The following is a 24,091-nucleotide window of genomic DNA, read 5'->3' as shown; positions in this document are numbered from 1 at the left end:
GGGAATTCCATAAATTCCCATGGACTTCTCTCCTTTGTGGGTCCTTACATTAATTTTTTTCCTCCAGCATCTTCTCTGTTAATTCAATTCTTCACTCTAGGCAACTGCAATTTGTTTAAGTTTTAACACATTAGCATAGCACTTAACATACATACGTATTATCAGAATAATAATATGTCTTACAGCAGGGGCAGCCAACACGGTGTCTCTGGATTTTTGGACTACAACTCCCATCGTTCCTAACTATTCACCATGTTATCTGTGGCTGATGAGAGCTGTAGTCCACAACATCTAAAATACCCCATTTTGGCTAACCCTGCCTTACAGATCTACTGTCGCAGAGCTAGCGTACCCCCCAAACAATGTTTGAAGATCTCCAGCATCTCCACCACTCCTGTAGCCAATTGGTCCCATGGCTGAGCAGGTTCACTCTCAAGATTCAAGATTCAGCTAGATGGGCCAGAGCTCTCTAGCTTGGTACAAGGCAGATTCCTACATTCCTACAAAACCTATCCTCCTGTAATTTAAGCCCATTTGATCTAGTTCTGCTTTTGTCTTTGTGACAGTTCTCCAGGTGTGTGTTCTAATGCCCACTCAAGATGACCATCCCATTTTTCTTTGGCCATTTGTAGACACAGAGCCTCACAACCCGCTGTGTATTCAACAAAGCGCTCCTCAAAGTGTGCTCTTACAATGGCATTCTAAAGGCCCATTCTGAAATTTAGTGTACTCCGATGTGCTCTCCCAGCCCAGTGAGGGGCAGCCAATATATTTCAATGGCCATTCTCAGTCATTTGTTTTAGTGTCTCCCCTTCAAATGTAGTACAGTGGTACCTCGGGTTACATACGCTTCAGGTTACATACGCTTCAGGTTACAGACTCTGCTAACCCAGAAATAGTGCTTCTGGTTAAGAACTTTGCTTCAGAATGAGAACAGAAATCATGCTCCGGCAGCGCGACGGCAGCAGGAGGCCCCATTAGCTAAAGTGGTGCTTCAGGTTAAGAACAGTTTCAGGTTAAGAATAGACCTCCGGAACGAATTAAGTACTTAACCCAAGGTACCACTGTATTTCATCCTCCTACAAATGTGAGGCAGTCTTAACTGATGAATCAGGCTGCATCCCATATTATTAATAATATTATTTATTTAACTGCAGTTCTATCCCACTATTTTTCAATCATGGAACCCACGGCAGCATAAGATTCCATGATCCTGTAAGTGTGGTTCCCTGCTAGTGACCCATCCAGCCACTGATCAAACCCAGACCACTTATCTTCAACAAGATGGTCTCCTTATGTGCCTTCAGACGATACCCTGGACCCTGCCAATAAACTAACAGCGTGAGCCTAAGCATATTTTACTCTGGGAGTAAGTGCCATTGAATTCAGTAGGCCTTATTCCTCTGTAAGCCTGTTTGGAATTGTAATGCAAGTCTTCCTAAATTGGGTGGTAGCCTCTAATCAATAATAAACAGTGCCACGTAAAAAAGAGAGAGAAATTGAAGTATTAATCAGTATTTTTAAAAAAGGGAAGGGGAAAGGGGGGGAAGCGAGCCAGGTTAAGAGGCTTATTTCCTCATATATTCTTATAATTAGATATTTAGTATAACAGTTGAGGAAGGCCAGTCAGATTATCTCCCCTGGTCTTTCCCCACATCTCTTCCATTTTCTCTAATTGACAATAATATGTGTTCCGTCTGCTCCTCAATCACCGGGGGATATTTTAACTCGCCAGTGTTGCAGCAATATTGCCGTGAGTGGCACTTGGAAGAGCCCTTCCCTGTTCCTCTAAAACACCCTTGAATCATATGAAAGACTCTTGAGGGCATCTCTCTAATAGGCCAAATGGGACTTGCTCCTAAGTAAGTGTACACAGGACTGCAGAATCCAGATTGCTTGTGCGAGACAAGAAGGTTGCTGGAAATGGAGGAAGGCAGAGATAGAGATAGATGGATGTTTATAGAGTTGATGGATTAAAGGCATGCAGTGGGGTTTGAAGCTGGTATGTCTCTTCTTTCCCGGCCTTCTCAGCTCCCTACAACTGAACTTCTGGCAGCCACGGAGATCATCTGTGAATCCTCTAGAGAACACATGCAATAAAGCTCAGCAGAGATAGACTCGGCCTCCGTGGCCCTGGCACACTGTGGAAAGGTAAAGAAAAGTCAGAGCCCAAAGAACTGCCAAACCCCATCGCCCAGCAGGGCCACTCAAGACATCACAATAGACAACACAAGATGAACCAGGCAATTCTATACACTTCTACCCAGAAGTCCTATTGTGTTCAATGGAGTTTGCTTCCAGGTGAGCAGATGGAGTTTGCTGTACCCATGCTCAGTCTTCTATGGCCTGCTTTTGAGGGTGAGTCCCCCCCCCTTAGGACTTTCCCCCACTAAAAATGATGATGATGGGTGCTGCAAACCTTGGGGTTCCCCCAAGCCTGCAGACACCTCCCTTTTTTGTGCACAGAGGGTTCTGCTTTGGCTACATAATCTTCTGAGAGCCAGTGTGGTGTAATGGTTAAAAGCGGTGGACTCGTAACCTGGTGAACCGGGTTCGCGTCTCCGCTCCTCCACATGCAGCTGCTGGGTGACCTTGGGCTAGTCACACTTCTCTGAAGTCTCTCAGCCCCACTCACCTCACAGAGTGTTTGTTGTGGGGGAGGAAGGGAAAGGAGAATGTTAGCCACTTTGAGACTCCTTAGGGTAGTGATAAAGCGGAATATCACATCCAAACTCTTCTTCTCAACATGGAGAATGAGTTTGCTATTGGTATATAACAGGGATGGGGAACATTTTCCAGCCAGAGGGCTGCATTCTCTCCATGAGGAACCTTTGTTCCAGCCACGCAGAAGTCATCTGTTTCTAAACACACACAGCTCTCCAATCCAGGCAAGGAAGGGGTGTCATCACAGTTGAAGAAGACATTCTAGAGCAGCCTTTCTCAACCTGTGGGTCCCCAGATGTTGCTGAACTACAACTACAACTTGGTGCTGGGAGAGCACCAAGCAAGATGTGCAGACAAGCATTTGGCCTCCAGGGCTTCAGGATCCCCACCCCTGGGACATAGAATACCACCTGCAACAGAAAGAGCCAGAAACTGGCTTTCTACGATGCTACAGCAATGGATTGCGGATGTAGTTGGCATAAAGAGCAGGTGCTCCAAATGTCCCTATTTTCCAGGAACAGTCCCAGATTAACAGATGCCATCCCGGTTTCTGATTTCATCCAACAATGTCCTGCTTTTCCTTAGGACTTTCCTATTTTCACCAGAGAAATGTTGGAGGGTATAGAGTTATGGAACCCCCGAGCCACACGAAGAGAAGTTGTTTTAAATGTTTAGTGTTTTATTAGGTTTTTATGTATGTTGGAAATCACACAGCATGGCTGGGGCAACACAGTCAGATGGGCGGGGTATTATTCTTATTCTTATTCTTATTATTGAATATGACTTCCCTATTTTCACTGGAGAAATGTTGGAGGGTATGCAATAGTATAAATAGTAAATAGTAAAATTATTATTATTATTATTACTGATTAAAGTAAAGGTAAAGGGACCCCTGACCATTAGTTCCAGTCGTGACCAACTCTGGGGTTGCGGCGCTCATCTCGCTTTATTGGCCAAGGGAGTCGGCGTACAGCTTCCAGGTCATGTGGCCAGCATGACTAAGCCATTTCTGGCGAACCAGAGCAGCGCACGGAAACGCTGTTTACCTTCCTGCCAAAGCGCTACCTATTTATCTACTTGCACTTTGATGTGCTTTCGAACTGCTAGGTTGGCAGGAGCAGGGGCCGAGCAACGGGAGCTCACCCCGTCGTGGGGATTCGAACCGCCGACCTTCTGATTGGCAAGTTCTAGGCTCTGTGGTTTAACCCACAGTGTCACCCGCGTCCCTTTTATTATTGATTAAGACATTCCTGTTTCCATCGGAGAAGTGTTGGAGGGTACAAGGATGCAGTTAGCATTAAGAGTCATGATCAGAGCAAAACGTGGCACCATCATATTGGAGAATTAGGAAGTGGGGAGGTTGCTGTCGCACTCAGATGCTTACAAGCTTCCCATTGGCGCCAGACTGCCCTCCCCGAGAACAGGATGCTGAACTAGAGGGTTTCATCCTCACCTAACAGGCTGCTCCAGAAAGCGGCAAAAGTGGCTGCCCCTGTGACAGCCCCACAGGCAGCTGGGTTCTTGCGCTTCGTGCTGACGGAGAAGCCGCCTTGTCCAGTGGCCTCAATCTCCACCACATGGTAATCGGGGAGGCTGTAGTGGGGAAGAGCAGTCAGTTAGACTGGAGCTTTTAAGTAGGATGGTGGCAGGCGCTGTCCGTTTGCCAACATTCTCACCCGCCCGGCAGGGACTCACTTGGGGTCAGCTATAAGACAGCCTTTCACGCCGTCAAAGCCCAGGCTGGGAGCGGCCATGCAGGCTGCTGCCATGGTGTTGACGTTGTTGGGAGCCAAGGGACACAACCTCCGCACAGGGCCTTCGTAGAGGACCACACGTTCCTGCTGGGCACCTTTCGCAAGCTCCCCCAGGTGCCCACTTAGTCGGAAGCTGCTGGGGTGTTTCACCATTGTAACAGTCAGTGCCTAGAAGATGGAAGGATAAGAGTCAGAGAATTTGCCTTCCAGCCAGTGGCGTAGCGTGGGTTATCAGCACCCGGGGCAAGGCAAGTAATTTGCGCCCCCTAACCCATGGATTTGCGCCCCCTAACCCGTGGATTTGCGCCCCCTAACCCGTGGATTTCCCTAACCCCCAGATGTTGCGCCCGGTGCGGCCGGCCCCCCCTGCACCCCCCACGCTACGCCACTGCTTCCAGCCACTTAGATCAGAGGTTTTCAAGGGGTGTGATGTGACAGAAGAGGATGGCAAGTGCGACAGGAAGATTTAATGAACCTTCAAAGAAACAGTTAAACATTTCAGTGTAGTTAATAATAATAATAATAATAATAATAATAATAATAATACAGTGGTACCTCGGGTTACGTACTTAATTAGTTCCAGAGGTCCGTTCTTAACCTGAAGCTGTTCTTAACCTGAAGCACCACTTTAGCTAATGGGCCCTCCCGTTGCCACCACGCCGCTGGAGCACAATTTCTGTTTTCATCCTGAAGCAAAGTTCTTAACCCAAGGTACTATTTCCGGGTTAGCGGAGTCTGTAACCTGAAGCGTATGTAACCTGAGGTATCACTGTAGTGATGATGATGATGATGATGATGATGATGATAATAATAATAATAATAATAATAATAATAATAATAATAATAATAATAATAATAATATGCAGCCCATCTGACTTGGTTGCCCAAGCCACTCTGGGCAGCTTCCAACAAAATATTAAAAGCACAATAAAGCATCACTCATTGAATTAAAAAAATCCTTCCAGTAGCACCTTAGAGACCAACTAAGTTTGCTATTGGTATGAGCTTTCGTGTGCATGCACACTTCTTCAGATACCTGGAAGGATTTTTTTTATTTTGTTTTGACTACGGCAGACCAACACAGCTATCTACAGTACCACCCATTAAAAACTTCCCTGAACAGCCCTGACAGCCTTCAGATGTCTTCTAAAAGTCAAATTGTTGCTTGTTTATTTGCTAAATTCTGGATTAGCAATATTTCATAATAGGGCATGATTTAAGAGTATGTGATTCAGTTGGGCATCACCACCTAGTTCTCTCATGGAATAAAGCCAGGATTACAATGTAAACAAAAAAACGTATGTTTTTACACTGCTTGAAGACCTTTTTTGATCAAGTGGTTTATAAATCTGCAATCAATCAAATCAATTCTGGTAGTCAATATACTGCCACACACCCCTTCCTCTTTCCAGTCTTCCCATTTACCTACTCGCATTGCCAATGCGATGCCCCCCTCTGGGATCTTACCTGAAGCAACCCTCCGTCATCCAACCTCTGGATGTCTTGTCCACCCCATAGAGCCCCACTGGGGATATAGAGGGTGTGCCCAGCCTCTCTTGCAGCTTTGCGCAATTTAAGCTCGGTGTCTAAATCTGCCAAGGCCGTTGGCGATCCCACCTAGGAGAATGTAGAAACGTTTACTTTGCAGCTGCTGGTGTTGGAAAGCTAGAGGGAGAATGCTGATTTGGGAGGAGACTGGCTACTCCTCCCCATTTATTTAATGGCAAATAATTTATTTTGTTGGATACAGACAGAATGTGGGAGAGATTAGCAACTGACCAGAGCAGTGGGGTTGGAAGGAAGTTCATTTTCAGTGGTATAAGCGGGGGTGGGGTGGGGTGGGCCTGTTAGGATTCTTTTCCCGTGTTGCAGTCATGGGGTTGTTTATATCACATGATGGTGTATGTTTTCATTCCACATTGTGGGAAGTGACAGAGACAGGATGTTTGTATTACTGTGTTTCCATGATGTAGGCCATTTGTCCTTTTTCCTTTCTCTTTGCTGTCTGATGCTGAAGAGGAAGGAGCTGAGTTACGATGCTCCGAGTGTACATACCATATTTTTCACTCTCTAAGACGCACCAGACCTTAAGACGCACCTAGTTCTTGGAGGAGGAAAATAAGAAAAAAAATATTATGAATCTCAGAAGCCAGAACAACAAGAGGGATCGCTGCGCAGCGAAAGCAGCGATCCCTCTTGCTGTTCTGGCTTCTGGGATAGCTGTGCAGCCTGCATTTGCTCCATAAGACGCACACACATTTCCCCTTACTTTTTAGGAGGGCAAAAGTGAGTCTTATAGAGCACAAAATACGGTATGTAAATAAACATAGTTTAGCTAAATTGCTGCACTACTGAATCTGAACGCTGACTGCCTATACTCTGCTGATCCTGAAGTCACTGTGATGTTTGGGCTGGAGAAAGCTTTTGAATCTCCCGAACGAATGACCAGGAGGGAGAGAACATGCCAGTCGGGCATGTGTCTCTGCCGGACTCCTACTTGTGTGTAGGACCTGCTGAGAGGGGCAAAGATTTTAAGAAGGGAGGTTTTAGGAGGAGAGAGGCGGGAACGGAGACATTTCTGTGCCATAACCAAAGTCTGGAAAACACCATGTCAGACACCCCCAATGTAGTTAGTATTGAGCAAGGGGAATCAGTTAAACATCAGGCAGCTTCCTAGGTGTGGAAAGAAAATGTAAAGCAGGAAGAGGAGCCCTCAGGACCTCAAATCTGGTCCATTTGCCACCTGTTGAGATTCAGCATCCAAGCGATGGACAACCATGCAGAGCGTACTAGTCAAAATCACCCTCCACCCTCTCTTTTGAAGAGGCAAAGAAGCAGATGTTGTGTGGTTCGATTCCTGCCCCCCATTTCACAGGCATCTCCCAAGGGCAACAGAACCATCAACATCATCTATTCAGCCAAAAGTTAATTTGGGGGTTTGTTTATTTTTAAGTGATTTGGAGCAGCTGCAGAACTGTTCGGGGTTTTTTTGGATTGTGCCGGCTTTAACCATAAGAGCATATAGGAAGACAAAAGAAAAATCTATTTGCACAACACGGTCAAGGCTGAGATGAGAAACTTTTCCGGCAGAAGCGGAGAAAGACAGATGCTAGATTTGTGAGGTTTGAATCGTGGGCGAGGGGTGGAGGGAGGCTGAATGAAAAGGAACATGCATGTTCCCTTAATAGGACAAGCCCAAATTGTCTCTGTTTATTGCAGGCCTTCTGTCTGGACACCAGAAATCGTCTGGAGCGTTCGGAGGTTGTTGTCTTTTGTCTGGTCCCTATAAATAACACTGTGTGATGTTTAAATGCTCCTGTGGTTATTTTTATAAATTTCTGAGCTCTAGACCAGAACTATGCTGTTAGCAGAAGAAAACAAAGCTTTACAAAATAAATAGGTGAGAGAAATCTCTCTCTCTCTCTCTCTCTCTCTCTCTCTCTCTCTCTCTCTCTCTCGCACACACACACACACACACACACACACACACACAATGCACACAATGCCAATGGCTGGTCACAGTAAAAATGGTTCACAACGACACTATTGCACAGTGCAGAACCATTGACAAATGTAAAGAAAGGGCAAAATCTGTAGGATGGTTTATGTTATACAAACAGCATCAGAACAGCCTCACTTACAATTTGCCAGCCCGGAACATTAAAAAATAAATTAAAATGAAGCCAGCTGCCAACACATGGTTAGGTTCATTTGCTTCCAGGTGACTTGTATATTGACAAGCTGGAAAGTGTGCAGGGCAAGGCGGCCAACATGATAAAGGGTCTGGAAGCCTGATGAGGAATGGTTGAGGGAGTTGGGTGTGTTCAGCCTGAAGAAGAGAAGATTGAGAAATGATATGATAGCCATCTTCCAATATCTGAAGGGCTGTCACATGGAAGATGGAGGAAGCTTGTTTTCTGCTACTCCGGAAGGGAGGACCCAAACCAATGGATGAAAATGACAAGAAGGGAGATCCCGAGAAAACTTTAGGGAGAACATTCTGAACAGGCCACCTCGGAAGATGGTGGGCTCTCCTCCTTTGGAAGTTTTGAGACAGGTTAGGTGGGCATCCATTAGAGCAGGCTTCCTCAATCTCGGCCCTCCAGATGTTTTGAGACTACAATTCCCATCATCCCTGACCACTGGTCCTGCTAGCTAGGGATCATGGGAGTTGTAGGCCAAAAAAACATCTAGAGGGCCGAGTTTGACGAAGCCTGCATTAGCGATTCTTTAGCTGTGATTCCTGCATTGCAGAGGGTTGGACTAGATGGCCCTTAGAGGTCCCTTCCAGCTCTACAATTCCGTGATTCTATGATTGAGGCAAGAACTATGGATGCAGGTGGCCCCTGGGGCGGGGGAAAGTTATGGAACACTCCCCCCCAGACAGACTCACCTGGCAACTGCAATGAAACCTTTTCTGTGTCAAATGAAGACCCTTTTTATTCTCCCGGCTCTTTCAATACTACCTGTATCATGCAATTTAGATCTTTTGATGCTGCGTTTTAGGCTATGTCATATGGCTTTTAAGCTGATTTTGTTGATGGAGGAGATAATTTGTTTGATACTGGGATTTCTATTTTGTATTCTACCTTTGGGGGGGGATGTTTTGTATATCACCCAGGGGATTGTGTTGATGGGAAGAATAAAAATGTGTTTAGGGCAGGGCTGAAGTGGGGGGGAGAGAGAGAACGATGATTCTCATTGAACCAAGCCAAGGTCAGAAAGGCAATCTAACTAACCACACCTTGAAGGGGGTGTCCTGGTGCCAGATGCCTCTTTCTGAAGGCACCTGCAGCCCTTACCATGAAATCTGCAGCTTTCAGAAAGGACTCCCCGTGATCTTGGACAATGCAGGGATGGGCCACTTCAATGATGACGTCAGCCCGCCTTTGGAGAGAGGAGAGAGGCATGGTAAGAGGCTGGATTTGTAATTGTGCCAAGGACACACTGGATGAGGGTCCAAGCCAAACTTTAGTGGCAGGTGTGGGGAATGGCAATCTGGTCCCCCACCCTGAAGTCCCCCATCTTTGAGCGACTCTGATTTGCAGTGGCTCTCTAGACTTTTCCTAGCCCTACCTGGAGAAGCTGGGGATTGAACCCAACTTGCCTGCGCACTGTCTTGCCAGGGTGGTGCATGCCCAAGTCATCTCCCGCTTGCACTACTGCAATGCGCTCTAACTTTGAAGGTGACTTGGAAACTATAACTAATCCAGAATGTGGCAGCGAGACTGGTGACTGGGAGCGGCTTCCGAGACCATATAACACTGGCCCTGAAAGACCTACATTGGCTTCCAGCACGTTTCCAAGCACAATTCAAAATGTTGGTGCTGACCTTTTAAGCCCTAAAAGGCCTCGGGCCTGTAAACCTGAAAGAGTGTCTCCACCCCATCACTCAGCCCGCACACTGAGGTCCAGCTCCGAGGGCCTTCTGGCAGTTCCCTCACTGCAAAAAGTGAAGTTACAGGGAACCAGGCAGAGGGCCTTCTCGGTAGTGGCACCCACCCCGTGGAACACCCTCCAATCAGATATCAGGGAGATAAGTAACTATACAACCTTTAGAAGATATCTGAAGGCAGCCCTGTATAAGGAAGTTTTTTTTAATGTTAAATGTTTAATTTTTTTATATATGTTGGAAACCACCCAGATTAGGTTGCTGGGGCAACCTAGTCAGCTGGGTGGGGTACAAACAACAACAACAACAACAACAAAACCTTTGGCATGCAAAGTATCTGCTCTGTCAATGAGCTTTGGCAACATTGTGAATGGTCAGTGCAATCCTAGGACTGCTTACTTGGATGTATGGATGGAAGAGAAATGAGACTCAGTTCACATTTTAGGGTAAACCTACATAATTCACACTTTCCAAAATGATATATGAACTGGAGAGACTTCCGGGATAGCGCGAACGGGTAATGGCGGATTCCCTCCGAGTTCCGGAGGGAATCGGCTCCGCTAAGGACGGGTCTTGCCGTGCCGGCGACACGGGGACCCTCAGAAACCGCAGGCGCTGAAGCCTGCGGACATGGTGACTCGGTGGGCACCTTAAGCGCCCTCCCCGACCCGCGAAGAGCCTTTTTAAAGGCTACGGAGCGGACCGGAGAGTGGCGTGGCGCTGAGAGTCGATCGCTGCCTTGGCGGAGCGAAGCCGCGAGCCATGACCGGAGAGCGCTATCTTTCTTCCTGAAATTCGGACTGAAACAAATAACCCGTGAGTAGAAGGAAATTTTGGCACTAAAAGTTTTATACCTAAAATTGAGTACGATCGGGGGGGTGTTAAAAGGAAGTCCGCACTCCCCCCCCCCCCACAGAAAGACTCAAAGCAAGGAGAGGAGCACTAAGGCGGAAAAACTTTGGTGTTTAAATAGACATTCTCATGAATTGGATTACAAAGTTATTGTGCTGGAGTGGAAAAGAGTAGAATTTCGGAAGCCTTTTTTTCTTGGCAATCCCCCCCCCCCTTGGACCCGGGAGCGCCCTGCGTGTGAGCCCGAGGAAAAAGAACAAAGAGTTTGACAGCTGTCAAAGAGCTGTCAAACGAGTGGTAAAGATTTGGAACCGTATTGTTAGTACTTTCTTGGACTAAAAGAGCTACATTAAAACTGAACTTTTAGAAACAAAGTGACTGGGAATAACAAAGTAGCGGGGAACAACAGTAACGGATTGTTGGAATAAGATCATGATGGAAATCCCCCTGGAGGGAACTAAAGATATTGCAATGGCTGCAGAAGAGAAACTATGGGCAGAGATTGAAAGGATGTTTTTTCTCGTGGGAACTTTACAAGAGCAAAGTACCACAATGAGTAAACAACTGGAGACTTTCGGTTTGGAACTAGGCAACCCTGCTAATGATACAAAGCTGATGGAAAAAAACTCGGCAGCTGCAGAGGATGAGATAACTTCGGAATTGGGGGAAAAGAAAGAGGAAGAAGGAGAGGAATTTCAGGTGGAAAAAATCAACCAAAAGCCGGCAACCTTTGGGAACAAAGGATATAAAGAAAATGACAAGTGGACCGCAAATCTGCAAAAGGAGAGAAAGAGAAAGGAAGAAGTCCCTGAAATAACTGGAATACTGGACTATATAAGAGCAAACAAGTTCGATTGGGACTTCTTCATTTGGCTGGAGTATGAGAGATTGAGTGGTCCTGAGCAGAAACTGATACTGACTGATTTGGAAGGAGAAAAATATGAGGGGCTGGTGACAGAACCTCCTCAAAAAGAGAGGGCCAACAAAATGGACTATCAACAAAACTGGTGGAGAGAGACTAACTGGGGCTTAAGAGCCTCCGATGTGAGAAACCCGGGCTAAAGCAGCCAATTTATTGGGACATTGGTTTGGGAAGGGACAGAACCGGGGCAGGGAGGGAGGGGAGAGTAGAATAATTGAAATCTGAGATTTAGAATTGCTATATTATGATTTTAGGTGTAATATGGGAAGGGAGGAATTTATGGGAAAAAACTTAGGCCGTCCTTAGAGAAATGATTTATTGTGTAAAATTGGATAAGTTAATGGGTCAAGCATAGGTGATAAATTTTAAGAAAAGACAAGATATTTAAGGGATGAGAGGAAATAACTTGCTGAGATAATCAATGAAATTGGAATGTGGGAGGGAGGGTGCGGGGAAGTCAATGAAAGAAGGTTATGAAAGTAAGGTTATGAAATTATGTATGTTTTGTTCTGTCTTTATATGTTTGTTTGTTTGTTTGTTTGTTTGTTAAAAAAATTTGAAAATTCAATAAAAATTTATAAAAAAAAAACAAAATGATATATGAACTGAAACACATCCTTTGAAATTCACACTCCTCTGAATTTTGCATCGCAGTTCTCCAGGTAAGTAATGTGTATGAAAATATGAAAATAACATATAAAAATATATTAGGCGATACTTTGTTGCAAAAATGTATATATTATACAAAAAATTATATTGTCTGTTAGAAGAAATTGCACTAAAATGCTGGTGAATTTTCCTGAGGACTTAAAACATATACAGTCGTATCTTGGAAGTGGAATGGAATCCGTTCCGGAAGTCCGTTGGACTCCCAAAGCATTCAACTTCCAAATTGCGGCTTCTGATTGGCTGCAGGAAGCTCCTTCAGCCAATCGGAAGCTGCGGAAGCCTGGTCGGATGTTCGGCTTCCAAAAGAACACTCGAAAACAGTCACTTCCTAGTTTTGATCGTTTGGGAGCCAAAACGTCCGAGTTCCAAGGCGTGTGACAACCAAGGTACGACTGTATATATATCACAGGCTGATGCAGAAAGGTGGGGGAACCAAAATTTAAGATTGCAAAAAGTGAAATGGACAGATAAATTCCCCCTTACTTACTCCCAGGTAGGTGTACAGGGGAATGCAGGCTGAGTGTTTATCTCAAAGTATTGTGGCATGGGAGTAGCCAAGATTTGTGTATGGGGGGGGCAGGCCTTTCGTTAGGGGGACAGAACCTCAGCTATGTATTTTTATCTAGGGAGGGGCAGCTGTCCCTCCCTTCCTCCTCCTTGGCTACACACATGGTTCATGGTGGTTCATTTTCTTTATCCTCGCAATTACACACACACACACACACACACACACACGTGAAAGCAGCCAGGTCCTGGCTGGGCTTGCTTGCTCACCGCTCCAAGAAGTCCGTCAGCTTCCCCAGCTGCAGCTCCTCTGGCACTGTCCCCACCAGCTTCCTGGCGTCCCGGTTCCAAACAAAGGCCAGCTCCAGCCCATGTCGGAGTCCGTCATCTTGTAGCCGTTTCGCCAGGTACTGGCCTGGAGACAGAAAGTGGAACAGAAAAGTATCACAGATCCAGGAACTTGGCTCTGTGTCTCAAACATCTGCTGCCTCGTCAAATCTGTTTCTTGCAGAGGCACGAATGCCCGTCTACTAAATCCTGGCACCATTTCCCAGGATTTCTCAAACTCTGACACAGACTAACATCACAACAAAGAGAGAGAGAGAGAGAGAGAAATGGTTTCTCTTATGATGCAGAGCTCATTTTTGTCCTTTGGGTGGCATCTTTTCGAGTTCCCAGCGAAGGAATCAGTTTCCATGCCCTGTTTTGTGAGTGCCAAGAAATATCTGTCTGGCCACAGTGGGAAAACTGTAAGATATTATTCTGATCCTGCAAAGCAATTATTTTCTTCTTAAAGAAGTAATACATTCAGAAGTACAGTGGTACCTTGGGATGCGAATGGGATCCATTCCGGAGCCCCATTCGCATCCTGAATAGAACGTAAGACGCGACGGCGCGTCTGCGCGGATCATGTTTTGCCACTTTCGCGCATGACGACATTTTTAGCGTCTGCGCATGCACGTGTGGCGAAACCCGGAGGAACGTGTTCTGTTACTTCTGGGTTGCCACGGAGTGCAACCCGAAAGTGTTCAACCTGAAGCACATTCAACCCGAAATATGACTGTAAAGGTAAAGGACCCCTGGATGGTTAAGTCTAGTCAAAGGCGACTATGGGGTTGCAGCGCCCATCTCGCTTTCAGGCAAAGGGAGCTGGCGTTTGTCCACAGACAGCTTTCCAGGTCATGTGGCCAGCGTGACTAAACCGCTTCTGACAGAACAGAACACCATGATGGAAACCAGAGCACACAGAAACACTGTTTACCTTCCCGCCACAGCAGTACCTGTTTATCTACTTGCACTGGTGTCTGCTAGGTTGGCAGGAGCTGGGACTGAGCAACAGGAGCTCACCCCATTGCAGGGATTCGAACCACCGACCTTCCGATTGACAAGCCCAAGAGGCTCAGAGGTTTAGACCACAGCACCACCCTCATCTCTGTACATTTAGAAGTAAAGAACTTCCCCACTAGCTTTCACCTCTAGCACAAATCAATGGCAGGGCCACACAGAGAAACAAATAATTTAGTAGGAATGAGGAACTTGCACCCTTCCCAATGTTGTCGGACTGCCGTCAGCCCCAGCCAGGATAGTCAATGGTGAGGCATGGGTGGAAGGATCCATCAGGTCTCTCAGTTTCTCAGCCACTCTGGCCCACAAACTCACTGGTACAGAGGACTCTTATCATCAAGTTTGTGGGCCAGACCTCCAAATGTCACATGGACATGGAAATATAACAAGTATTCTGAGAATCATCAGGTCTTTTCCAAAACAGGACAGGATAAATTGTTTTATGAAACACATTGTGTGTGTGTGTTTTAAATTTTATTTTGAAATAAAAGACATAATAGAGGACTGGACAGTAGGAAAAGGTACTCAACAAAGGGAGAAAACACATTGCCTAGGAAAGCCATCTTAACAATCAGATGGACAGAGGAGGGAAATTGTCAAGAAATACCACCTACCTAGATGCCCATACCCTACAATTCCAACCCGTCTTCTCCTTTGGTCCCCAGACATTCTGCCTGTCCTGGTTTAAGAAAACAACAAATATGTGATATTGTTCACTGCAGAGAAGCATGGATCAGGGACTGAAAGGGTTTGAATGCCTACCCATATTTATGCCACAGATCTAACAGTAAAATCCTATACATGTCTACTAGAAACTTGAGGCCCCTAGAGTTTAGTGGTATTTTACTTGAAGGTATGTAAGTGTACACAGCAAAGCAACTTCTGGCCCTCCAGTCATTGCTGGATCCCAACACCCATCAGGCCCCATCAGCATGCCCAATGGTCAGGGACGATGGGAGTTGTATTCCAGCAATATTTGAGGGCCATCATTGGCATGCAGGATCGCACCCCAAATTCACCACTGGGCAAAACACTCACTGCTTCATCTTAATTTGGATTCCCAAGGCGAAAAATATTAATTGTAGCAATAATATTTGCATAAAGCAAATATGAAAACCCATTGTAAATTTTAAAGTGGATTGCATGTTTGTACAGGTTAAGCATCCGCCTGCAGTGCTCTCTGTGTGTGCATGTATAAAAAGATGTACAAAGAGAGAAAGAGCTCCTGTGCCGTTTGACACTTCAGAGTGAGCAGCTATTTGAATTTAAGAGCCGATTCTTCACCTTCACACCCCCTAGATTTCTCATTACTCATTTAATTGATCAGCCGCAGCTGGATCTGTGTGAATGGATTCCGCTGAAAAGCATTTATGTTTTGAGATGGTATGATAGCGCCTGCAAGACATCAGTTGATGTTGCTTCATCACGTGATAGGCATGTGTGTGAAGGAGCCCTGAGAAAATATGCCAGTCTTTCCTTCTCTGTTCATCCTTCGAATCGTGCATCCCTGTTTCTTCTCTTTTACACTTTGTTCCACTTCTGCCACCATTGACACCTGTCTGCCTCTGTATCAAGGGTGAGGAACCTATGGTTTGGCATAGAGCAGATTTTTTATTCAGTTTTCATTATATATATATATATATATATATATATATATATATATATATATGCAGGTTTTGGTGTCCTCGGGTGTCTTCCCGTGTAAAAGTTGGGGTGTCTAGGCGACGTTTCGACGAGGTCTCACTCGTCATCTTCAGGCTGGTGCTTTCGGCTTCTTGTTACTGGAACAGAGCAGGATCTCAGTGTTTGAGTTCCTATAAATACTGTAGAGGGGGTGTGGTGTATAGCCTCCAATGTTCTGGGCAGAGAGGAAGTTCCCAGGCTAGTGTGCCTTTTCTTCTTTTGTTCCTTAACACGGAACATCACCACAAGAGAATAATCATGGAAGCCATCGAGATAGAGAAACACCCTCACAACATGAACAAGCGTGACGACACATCCCGCTTGCCAGACATCTGGAAATTAGCCCTCCCCACAAAAACTGACACCAGATCCAGAGGCACACAGAACGCCAACACCAATCAACCACACCAGACCCAAACCCAGACCCTCTCCACAGATGAATTACAGACACCATCCAGTAGCCAATCCATGGTGGCACCTCCGGATGCTGCACCCCCCTGCAATCCCTACACAGATCTGGCTGACACAAGCCACAAAACCACAGCTCGCCCCTATACACGAAGCCAAGCCAGAGCACAACTAAGTACAGTACAGCCATCTTCTCAGGAAAACTCTTCACAAAGTTCAAGAGGTCAAGACACAAAGACTTTAACAACTAATCCACACCTAATGACCCACCTAAGTGGTACTCAGGATATCACTCAAGAAATCACTCAAGATATCTCTCAAGTAATTAAGGAACAAAAGAAGAAAAGGCACACTAGCCTGGGAACTTCCTCTCTGCCCAGAACATTGGAGGCTATACACCACACCCCCTCTACAGTATTTATAGGAACTCAAACACTGAGATCCTGCTCTGTTCCAGTAACAAGAAGCCGAAAGCACCAGCCTGAAGATGACGAGTGAGACCTCGTCGAAACGTCGCCTAGACACCCCAACTTTTACACGGGAAGACACCCGAGGACACCAAAACCTGCATTCCTGTACCCGTGAAAATCTACGAAAGCAAATATATATATATATATATATATATATATTCAATTTTATACATTTCAATAATTTTACAATAATTTTAACATTTCTAAACTTGACTTCCTTCCCCCTCTTTCTGTGGTTCCTTAAATTTATTTTTTATATTTCCTGCATATTCCAAATTAACTTAAACATTTATTCATCTACTTTAAATGTATACTCTTATAAAACTGCAGGTTATTACATTAAGCCTGCCAATTTTCTTATCTGTTCACAGTTTGTTTGTAAATATCCAATAAACCATTTCCATTCTTTTATAAAAAGTTTGTTATCTTGAGTTCTTATTTTTTCGGTAAATTTTGCCAGTTCTGCGTATTCCATAAGTTTTTGTATCCATTCTTCTTTCGTTGGGACTTCTCCTTCTTTCCATTAAAACATCTTCTTTGCATTTAAAACTGAATCTATTGCACTTTCCAAAACAATATGAGAACCAAAACGCCCCCATCTTTCGAAATTTGCATTCATCCGAATGTTGCGATGCATTTCTCTAACCATCCAAGGTTTACAAAAATGTATATACTCAGGGGAAACATGCATTTAAAATGAATGCATGCGTTAAAACAACATACAGAAATTCATTATATTATGGGAAATTGCTCGCAAAAATTAGTCAAAACTGCGTGCAAACTTGTGTTCATCAGAAGAAATCCGTACTAAAATGTTGAAGAATTTTCATGGGTATTTAAAAACAAAATCCACCACTTGCTGCAGAAACGTGAAATTTGGAAGATTGGAAATGTGAGTGAGACTGACTAATCCTTCCATCCTTACCCACCTGCCATCCATATGTTGTCAGAGATGATGGGTGTTGTAGTCTAGGAATGTCTGTATTAGCTACCATTCCTCTCTCTTTATTTCTTTGTCTTATCCTTCCAGTTAGTTAATAACTCACCATCCGAAACAGACTTTATATCTTACCTTCCACCAGCCCCATACCTATAGGCCCCCCAAACCCCTCCACTTTTTGAACGGACTCACCTGAGTCGGTTGCACTGATTCTCTGGCACTCAGGCAACTGCAGGATACTAGCACAAAACAGAGGACTTATTTGTATTGGTGCCCTTTGGTCAATTAATCTCTGGAGGATGTTAATTATTAGCCTGGGGCCTGCAATTCCCCAGAGAATGGGTTGTTGGCAGGCAGGCATTAGTTAGAAGACAGCTAGTGAAATTCCCTCGTAAACTCTGCCGTTGCTTCTTGGCTATATAGCATCAAATAATGACTTAGATATGTGAATGCGTCGTCACAGATTAATTGCCACAGGTAGCATTTTTATGTTGTCATTACACGCTCCTTGCACTTCCAAGTACTGCAATGTTCCAGGGGCATCACTTTAGGGCTGGCAGTGCAATCTTATTCATGTCGGCTCGGAAGAAGTCCCACTGAGATCAGTCGGACTTACTCCCAGCTATGTATGTGTAGGATTTCAGCTTTGTGTTTCGTTAGGGGCTTTATAAAAATTATAGTTATAAAAGAGGAGCAGCTTCTTGTGTATTCACTAAAGACAGGGGGAGAAGTACTGCTCATTTCACATTTTAATGCGAACCTATTCAATTAGCAAAGGGACACGGGTGGCGCTGTGGGTTAAACCAAAGAGTCTAGGACTTGCCGATCAGAAGGTCGGCGGTTCAAATCCCCGTGATGGGGTGATCTCCCATTGCTCGGTCCCTGCTCCTGCCAATCCAGCAGTTCAAAAGCATGTCAAAGTGCAAGTAGATAAATAGGTACCACTCCGGCGGGAAGATCAACGGCGTTTCCGTGCGCTGCTCTGGTTCGCCAGAAGCGGCTTAGTCATGCTGGCCACATGACCCGGAAGCTGTACGCCGGCTCCCTCAGCCAATAAAGCGAGATGAGCGCGCAACCCCAGAGTTGGCCACGACTGGACCTAATGGTCAGGGGTCCGATTAACCTATTCAACTGGCAGTTCCGCAAAAAAAATACATGAACCAAAACCGAGCTATTCTTCTAAATCTGCACTTCTCGGACCCGGCAACAAGTACACAAATGAATATATATCAGGGGAAAGTTTGCATTTAAAAAAAATAGGGAGCATAGCATATAAAAATGTGTTATATTAAGATAAATTGCTTGCTAAGCTGTTTATTTGGAGAAATATGCACCAAAGCACTGGTGAGTTCTCATGAGGATTTTTATTTTCTGCAAAGTGATGTGGACATGGGGCAAGCCGAACTGAAGACTGAAAAAATAAGAAACAGCGGAACTGAAATTGACAGGTCTATCCATCCCTAGCATTTGCTCACATCCACAAACACGCTTCCAGTTTCAGCTAAGGGAGAAACCAGATGTGATGTTGATTGTGTCGTTTGAGGTTCTCGTTGTGTTTTGGGCCATGCTTGGAATGACTGCTAGTTCAGATGAATAATGTTTCTGTTGCCTATTGTCCCTCTCTGTCCTGGTATAAGCCTTGGCCTGCTTCCCCTTCATTTATCCCTCTTCCTCCTACACTTGCAAACTTGCGTTTTTGCTTGTTCATCCCCCGCCCGAACGCTTGACGACTGCTGAATTTGCACATTTGCCCCAGTGAACTCACAGACAACTGATAAATTGGCTGCAGCACACGGAAAAAGTTTGCTCTGGAAGTGGGATGGGATCAAGCAGACTGAACTTTCTGAGAAAATTAACGAGTGGACAAATTAACAGGGAATCCAGAACCCTATTCAGGTGTCCTTGCCCAAACCTGCATAGGAAAAAGCACATGCCAGCTCTCCCTTCAGCTCCACTATGCATGTCACCTCCTATTCCACCATTGCCACATTGAGCAAGAATGTATTTATCTGTTCAGCTGAATACATTTAGGAGCCTCCATGCAATATCAAGGTTCCCAAGCGCAGGGAAGATTATTCCTGTGTCCACAGAATCACAGAATCATAGAGTTGGATGAGACGTCAGTGGTCATCTAGTCCAACGCCCTGCAATGCAGGAATCTCAGCTACAGCATCCATGACAGATGGCCACACAACCTCTGCTGAAAAACCTCCAAGGTATGGGAATGTTCAGGGATACAGGAGAGGATATATTGTTTGATTATAGCCTTTCCAACTTGTGCTAACAAGTTCACAATTTAGCAGAGTAACATTCCCCCTTTTAAACACACAGCGGATGCGTTTGCTCAGGTTGTCTAAAGCCTCTGTAATAACTCTTCTGGTATTTCCCCCGTATTCGCTCATAAAAGATAACATATACAGTCTTGTATAAAAGTATAAAAAGAGTTTACTCACATTCTGTTCACAATTGGATCCCAAAGGCAGACTTAGCTTAGAAAAGTAACATACACCTGGAAACTATCCCATAAACAGACAGTCCCTTTGTCCTCCCTTGGCTGGAGGCCAAGAGAGCATCTTTGGCTAAGCAGATGTTGCTTCTTTGAGGAAAGTAGTCATAGAGAGAGAGATGGCTGCCCTGCCCTGTGCTTTTGTCGTTACCTGCACAGGTGAGGCCACGCCCACCTCTAGTCACATGCAGAGAAAGTCTGTCCCAGCCCAGAAGGAAACAGGAAGTTTACCTGCTGGCTGGACAAACATTCCTCCCCATGTGTAAACATGTTCACTCTAGGAATGTTGTACTTGACTGCTCTTGTGTTTCATATCCCACACAAGGAAGGAGAGTCCGCAGCCTCCCTAGGGAGACTGTTCCACTGCTGAACAGCTCTCACCGTCAGAAGGTTCTTTCTGATGTTTGGTTGTAATCTGCTTTCTTGTAACATGAAGCCATGGGTTCGAGTCCTACCCTAGTCTAGAGCAGGAGAAAACAAGCTGGTTCCCTCTTCCATGTTACAGCCTTTAAGGTATTTGAAGGTGGCTATCGGATCTCTTCTCAGTCTCCTCTTTTCCAGGCTAAGCATACCAAAATCCCTCAACCACTCCTCAGAGGGCATGGTTTCCAAACCCTTGATCATCTTGGTTGCCCTCCTCTGCCCACTTTCCAGCTTGTCAACATCCTTCTTAAATTGTGGTCTCCAGAGACATTCCTGCTCAATGTGGGAAGCTCAGAAATGCAGGTGGTACCCATGGGGACACTGGGGGCAGGGCTAGCATGTGTGGCCTGCTCCTCTGTACGTGGCACCAGGCAGTGTGGAGCAGTGGTTACAGTGTTGGACTAGGGCCTGGAAGAGCAGAGTTCAAATCCCAACACGGCCATGATGCTCACTGGGTGATCTTGGGCCAGTCCCTGTCTCTCAGCCTCGCCTACCTCTCAGGGCAGGATGAAGTAGAGAGACGCAGGAGAGAACCATGTTTGCCACCTTGCGGCTGCTGGGGGAAAGGCGGGCTAGAAACACTAATAAATAATGCTTGCAAAGGGCTTACATTTCATAGGTGTAATGATGGCACCTGAACACAGGGTGATGCCAAAGGTTTGCAAAGCGGGCATGAAATCGTTGCCGTTCTCTTCTACTCCAGCTACAAGGCACCAGGGGAAGTCTATGCCATTTGAAACGGAGGACCTAACCACAGCTGATGTTATTTTTCCTCCTAGAATAATCAGAGGTGGGCTAATAATAATGGAGATCACAGAAGATGGGGGGGGCAGGTTAACCCTTTCCTCATCTGCTGCACTCCTGGGAAATTTTGTTCACTTATTTGCAATGGGATGGGAAGAAGAGGTGGAATCCCCTGTTGCTGCCAATTGGGCTTTTCTGTCCAATACGCATGCTGGCTTCAGAGCACGGGATTTCCCCCACAAATACAGCAGAAGAGGAACAGGGAAGCAATTCCTTCGCACGCAGAAGGTCCCAGGTTTGATCCTTGGTGTCTCTGGGTAGGACTGAATCGGTCCCTGGTCTGAAACCCTGGAGAGCGGCTGTCAGTCAAGCATCAAAGGGCTGGTCCCCTCTGCTTTTTTGTACATCTGACCTTGAGTGGCATTGCTCCACCTCTCCTCCTCCAACCCTAAACCCTCCAAGTGCCCCTATTTTCCAAGGATTTATGGAAGTTGTTCTGATTTGATCCCAGAATGTCCCACTTTTCCTTAGGATGTCCCTATTTTCACCAGAGAAATGTTGGCAGGTATGGAGTTATGTGACACCCCCCCCCCCCCGAGCCAAGGAGATAAGTAACTACACAACCTTTAGAAGACATCTGAAGGCAGTCCTGTATAGGGGAGGTTTTTATGTTTAAGTTTTTATGTGTTTATATATGTTGGAAACCACCCAGAATGGCTGGGGCAACCCAGTCAAATGGGCAGGGAATAATAATAATAATAATAATAATAATAATAGGATAGGGCATCCCTATTTTCATTGGATAAATAATTGCAGGGTATTCACTTGGGTCCTGCTTGTGGTCTTCCCATAGGTATCTGGCTGGCCATTGGATGGGGTATAAATAATAAAATCATTATCATCATCATCCTTATAGGATAAAAAAGTAAAGGGACCCCTGACCATTAGGTCCAGTTGTGGCCGACTCTGGGGTTGCGGCACTCATCTTGCTTTATTGGCCAGCGTACAGCTTCCGGGTCATGTGGCCAGCATGACTGGCGAACCAGAGCAGCGCATGGAAACGCCGTTTACCTTCCCGCTGGAGCAGTACCTATTTATGTACTTGCACTTTGATGTGCTTTTGAACTGCTAGGTTGGCAGGAGCAGGGACCGAGCAACGGGAGCTCACCCCGTCGCGGGGATTCGAACCACCGACCTTCCGATAGGCAAGTCCTAGGCTCTGTGGTTTAACCCACAGCACCACCCGCGCCCTCTTATAGGATAGGACGTCCCTATTTTCATCAGAGAAATGTTGGAGGGTATGCACATGCACCATCTCTGGCAAGTATCCACTCACTTGCTCACCCAGGCTGCAACCTTAGACACCAGGGCTAGGGATCTTGTGACTCTCTAGGGGCTGTTGTACTCCAACATGGGACGCAGGTGGCACTGTGGTCTAAACCACTGATCCTCTTGGGTTTGCCAATTGGAAGGTTGGCGGTTTGAATCCCCATGACGGGGTGAGCTCCCGTTGTTCTGTCCCAGCTCCTGCCAACCTAGCAATTCAAAAGCAACCAGCACAAGTAGATAAATTGGTCCCGCTGCAGCAGGAAAGCAAACAGCGTTTCCGCATGCTCTGGTTTCCGTCACGGTGTCCCATTGCGCCAGAAGCAGTTTAGTCCTGCTGGTCTCATGACCCGGAAAGCTGTATGTGGACAAACGCCAGCTCCCTCAGCCTGAAAAGCGAGATGAGCACCGCAACCCCATAGTCGCCTTTGACTGTACTTAACCGTCCAACGGTCCTTTACCTTTTACCTTTACCTTTTGTACTCCAACTCCCATTGGCCCCAACCAACTTAGCCAATGGCCAGGGATGATGAGAGTTGTAGTCCAGTGTCTTTTGCCAAGTCACAGGTCCCCCTTGAATCCTATAGGCACTGACCTGGGAGTATGTCCCATGCGATACAATGGGGCTTCCCTCTAAGCAGGCCCTCTCCAAGATCCACAGAGGCCACAGATCAAATTCTAGCTTTTGAGGCCCTTAGCCATGGCAAAAATTAAAAATTGCTACTCGAGCAAACAAAATAACGGCACCAGAAAGAGAGAGTAAGTGGTTTGCTTATATAATCAGCTTGGAAGACATGTTCATCACAGTCTAATCTTGTGCCCTCAGAACAGATAAGTTTTTATTAATATTTATGAAGGTTTTAAATGCTCTTGTAGGACAAAATCTATATCGGTTCACAAAGGAATGATGTGTTTCGCCAGATCACACCGCTCCCTTGCTGAAATTTGCAGCTCCAAGCTGAAAAAAACAAGTTGTGAAGCTTATCAGTTTTGAGGGCCGCCTTTGAGCTTGAGGGCCCTGGGGACGAGGGGCCCTCCAGAGGCCCCCTCTGATCGGCCCTGCTTCTGATAAGAGAGATGCACAGGATTGGGCTAGCGGTTCCTTAACTGCAACAGACCCAGGGGAAGGAGCAAGACTCTGAACAACGGTGTGCGCAAAGCACACGAGAATATTTTTTTAACAAGGCAACCCCAAGAGGCATAAAAAAACCCTAAGGATAATGAGGAGCATTGATTTGCCAGGGACAAGTACCTGAAAAATAGACCCACTGGGATCTATAAAGCTGTATCTGCACCACATTAAAGGTGCAGGGTGATTCCCATTCCGTACCAGAGTAGTGCCTGCATCAGCTGTTCAGCCCTGTATCATACTTCTTAAAGGAAGGTCTCCAATCCAATTCCTGGCATCCTTGTTTAGGGCCGGGTAAGAGACCCCTGCCCCAAACCCCCAGAGCCACAGTACCATGCAGATCTCCTGCTTCAAGATGCCA

General features: G+C 45.8%; 1 protein-coding gene and 1 long non-coding RNA gene across 3 annotated transcripts in view; one reads left to right on the top strand and one right to left on the bottom strand.

Moving 5' to 3' along the window:
- LOC309328315 overlaps window positions 1–24,091 on the top strand; it is a 58,714-nt gene that overhangs the window by 1,590 nt on the left and 33,033 nt on the right. The gene's annotated exons all lie outside the window — the stretch shown is intronic.
- Window positions 1,500–17,864, bottom strand: ASPDH (aspartate dehydrogenase domain containing). Of its 2 annotated transcripts, none has more exons than XM_081838211.1 (8): window positions 17,795–17,864; window positions 14,716–14,780; window positions 13,028–13,172; window positions 9,221–9,305; window positions 5,886–6,035; window positions 4,360–4,586; window positions 4,118–4,257; window positions 1,500–2,141 (listed from the first exon to the last, which is right to left on the bottom strand). In XM_081838211.1, the coding sequence occupies exons 2-8, from the start codon at window positions 14,768–14,770 to the stop codon at window positions 2,104–2,106; spliced, it is 840 nt and encodes a 279-aa protein (XP_081694337.1). In that variant the 5' UTR covers window positions 14,771–14,780; window positions 17,795–17,864; the 3' UTR covers window positions 1,500–2,103. The 2 variants fall into 2 exon arrangements, with proteins under 2 accessions (XP_081694337.1, XP_081694336.1); XM_081838210.1 differs by lacking the exon at window positions 17,795–17,864 and adding an exon at window positions 17,588–17,702.

This window comes from Podarcis erhardii (assembly GCF_964252035.2).
Source record: "Podarcis erhardii genome assembly, chromosome: 13".
NCBI lineage: Eukaryota > Metazoa > Chordata > Lepidosauria > Squamata > Lacertidae > Podarcis > Podarcis erhardii.
This window is presented reverse-complemented; position numbering and strand designations above follow the sequence as displayed.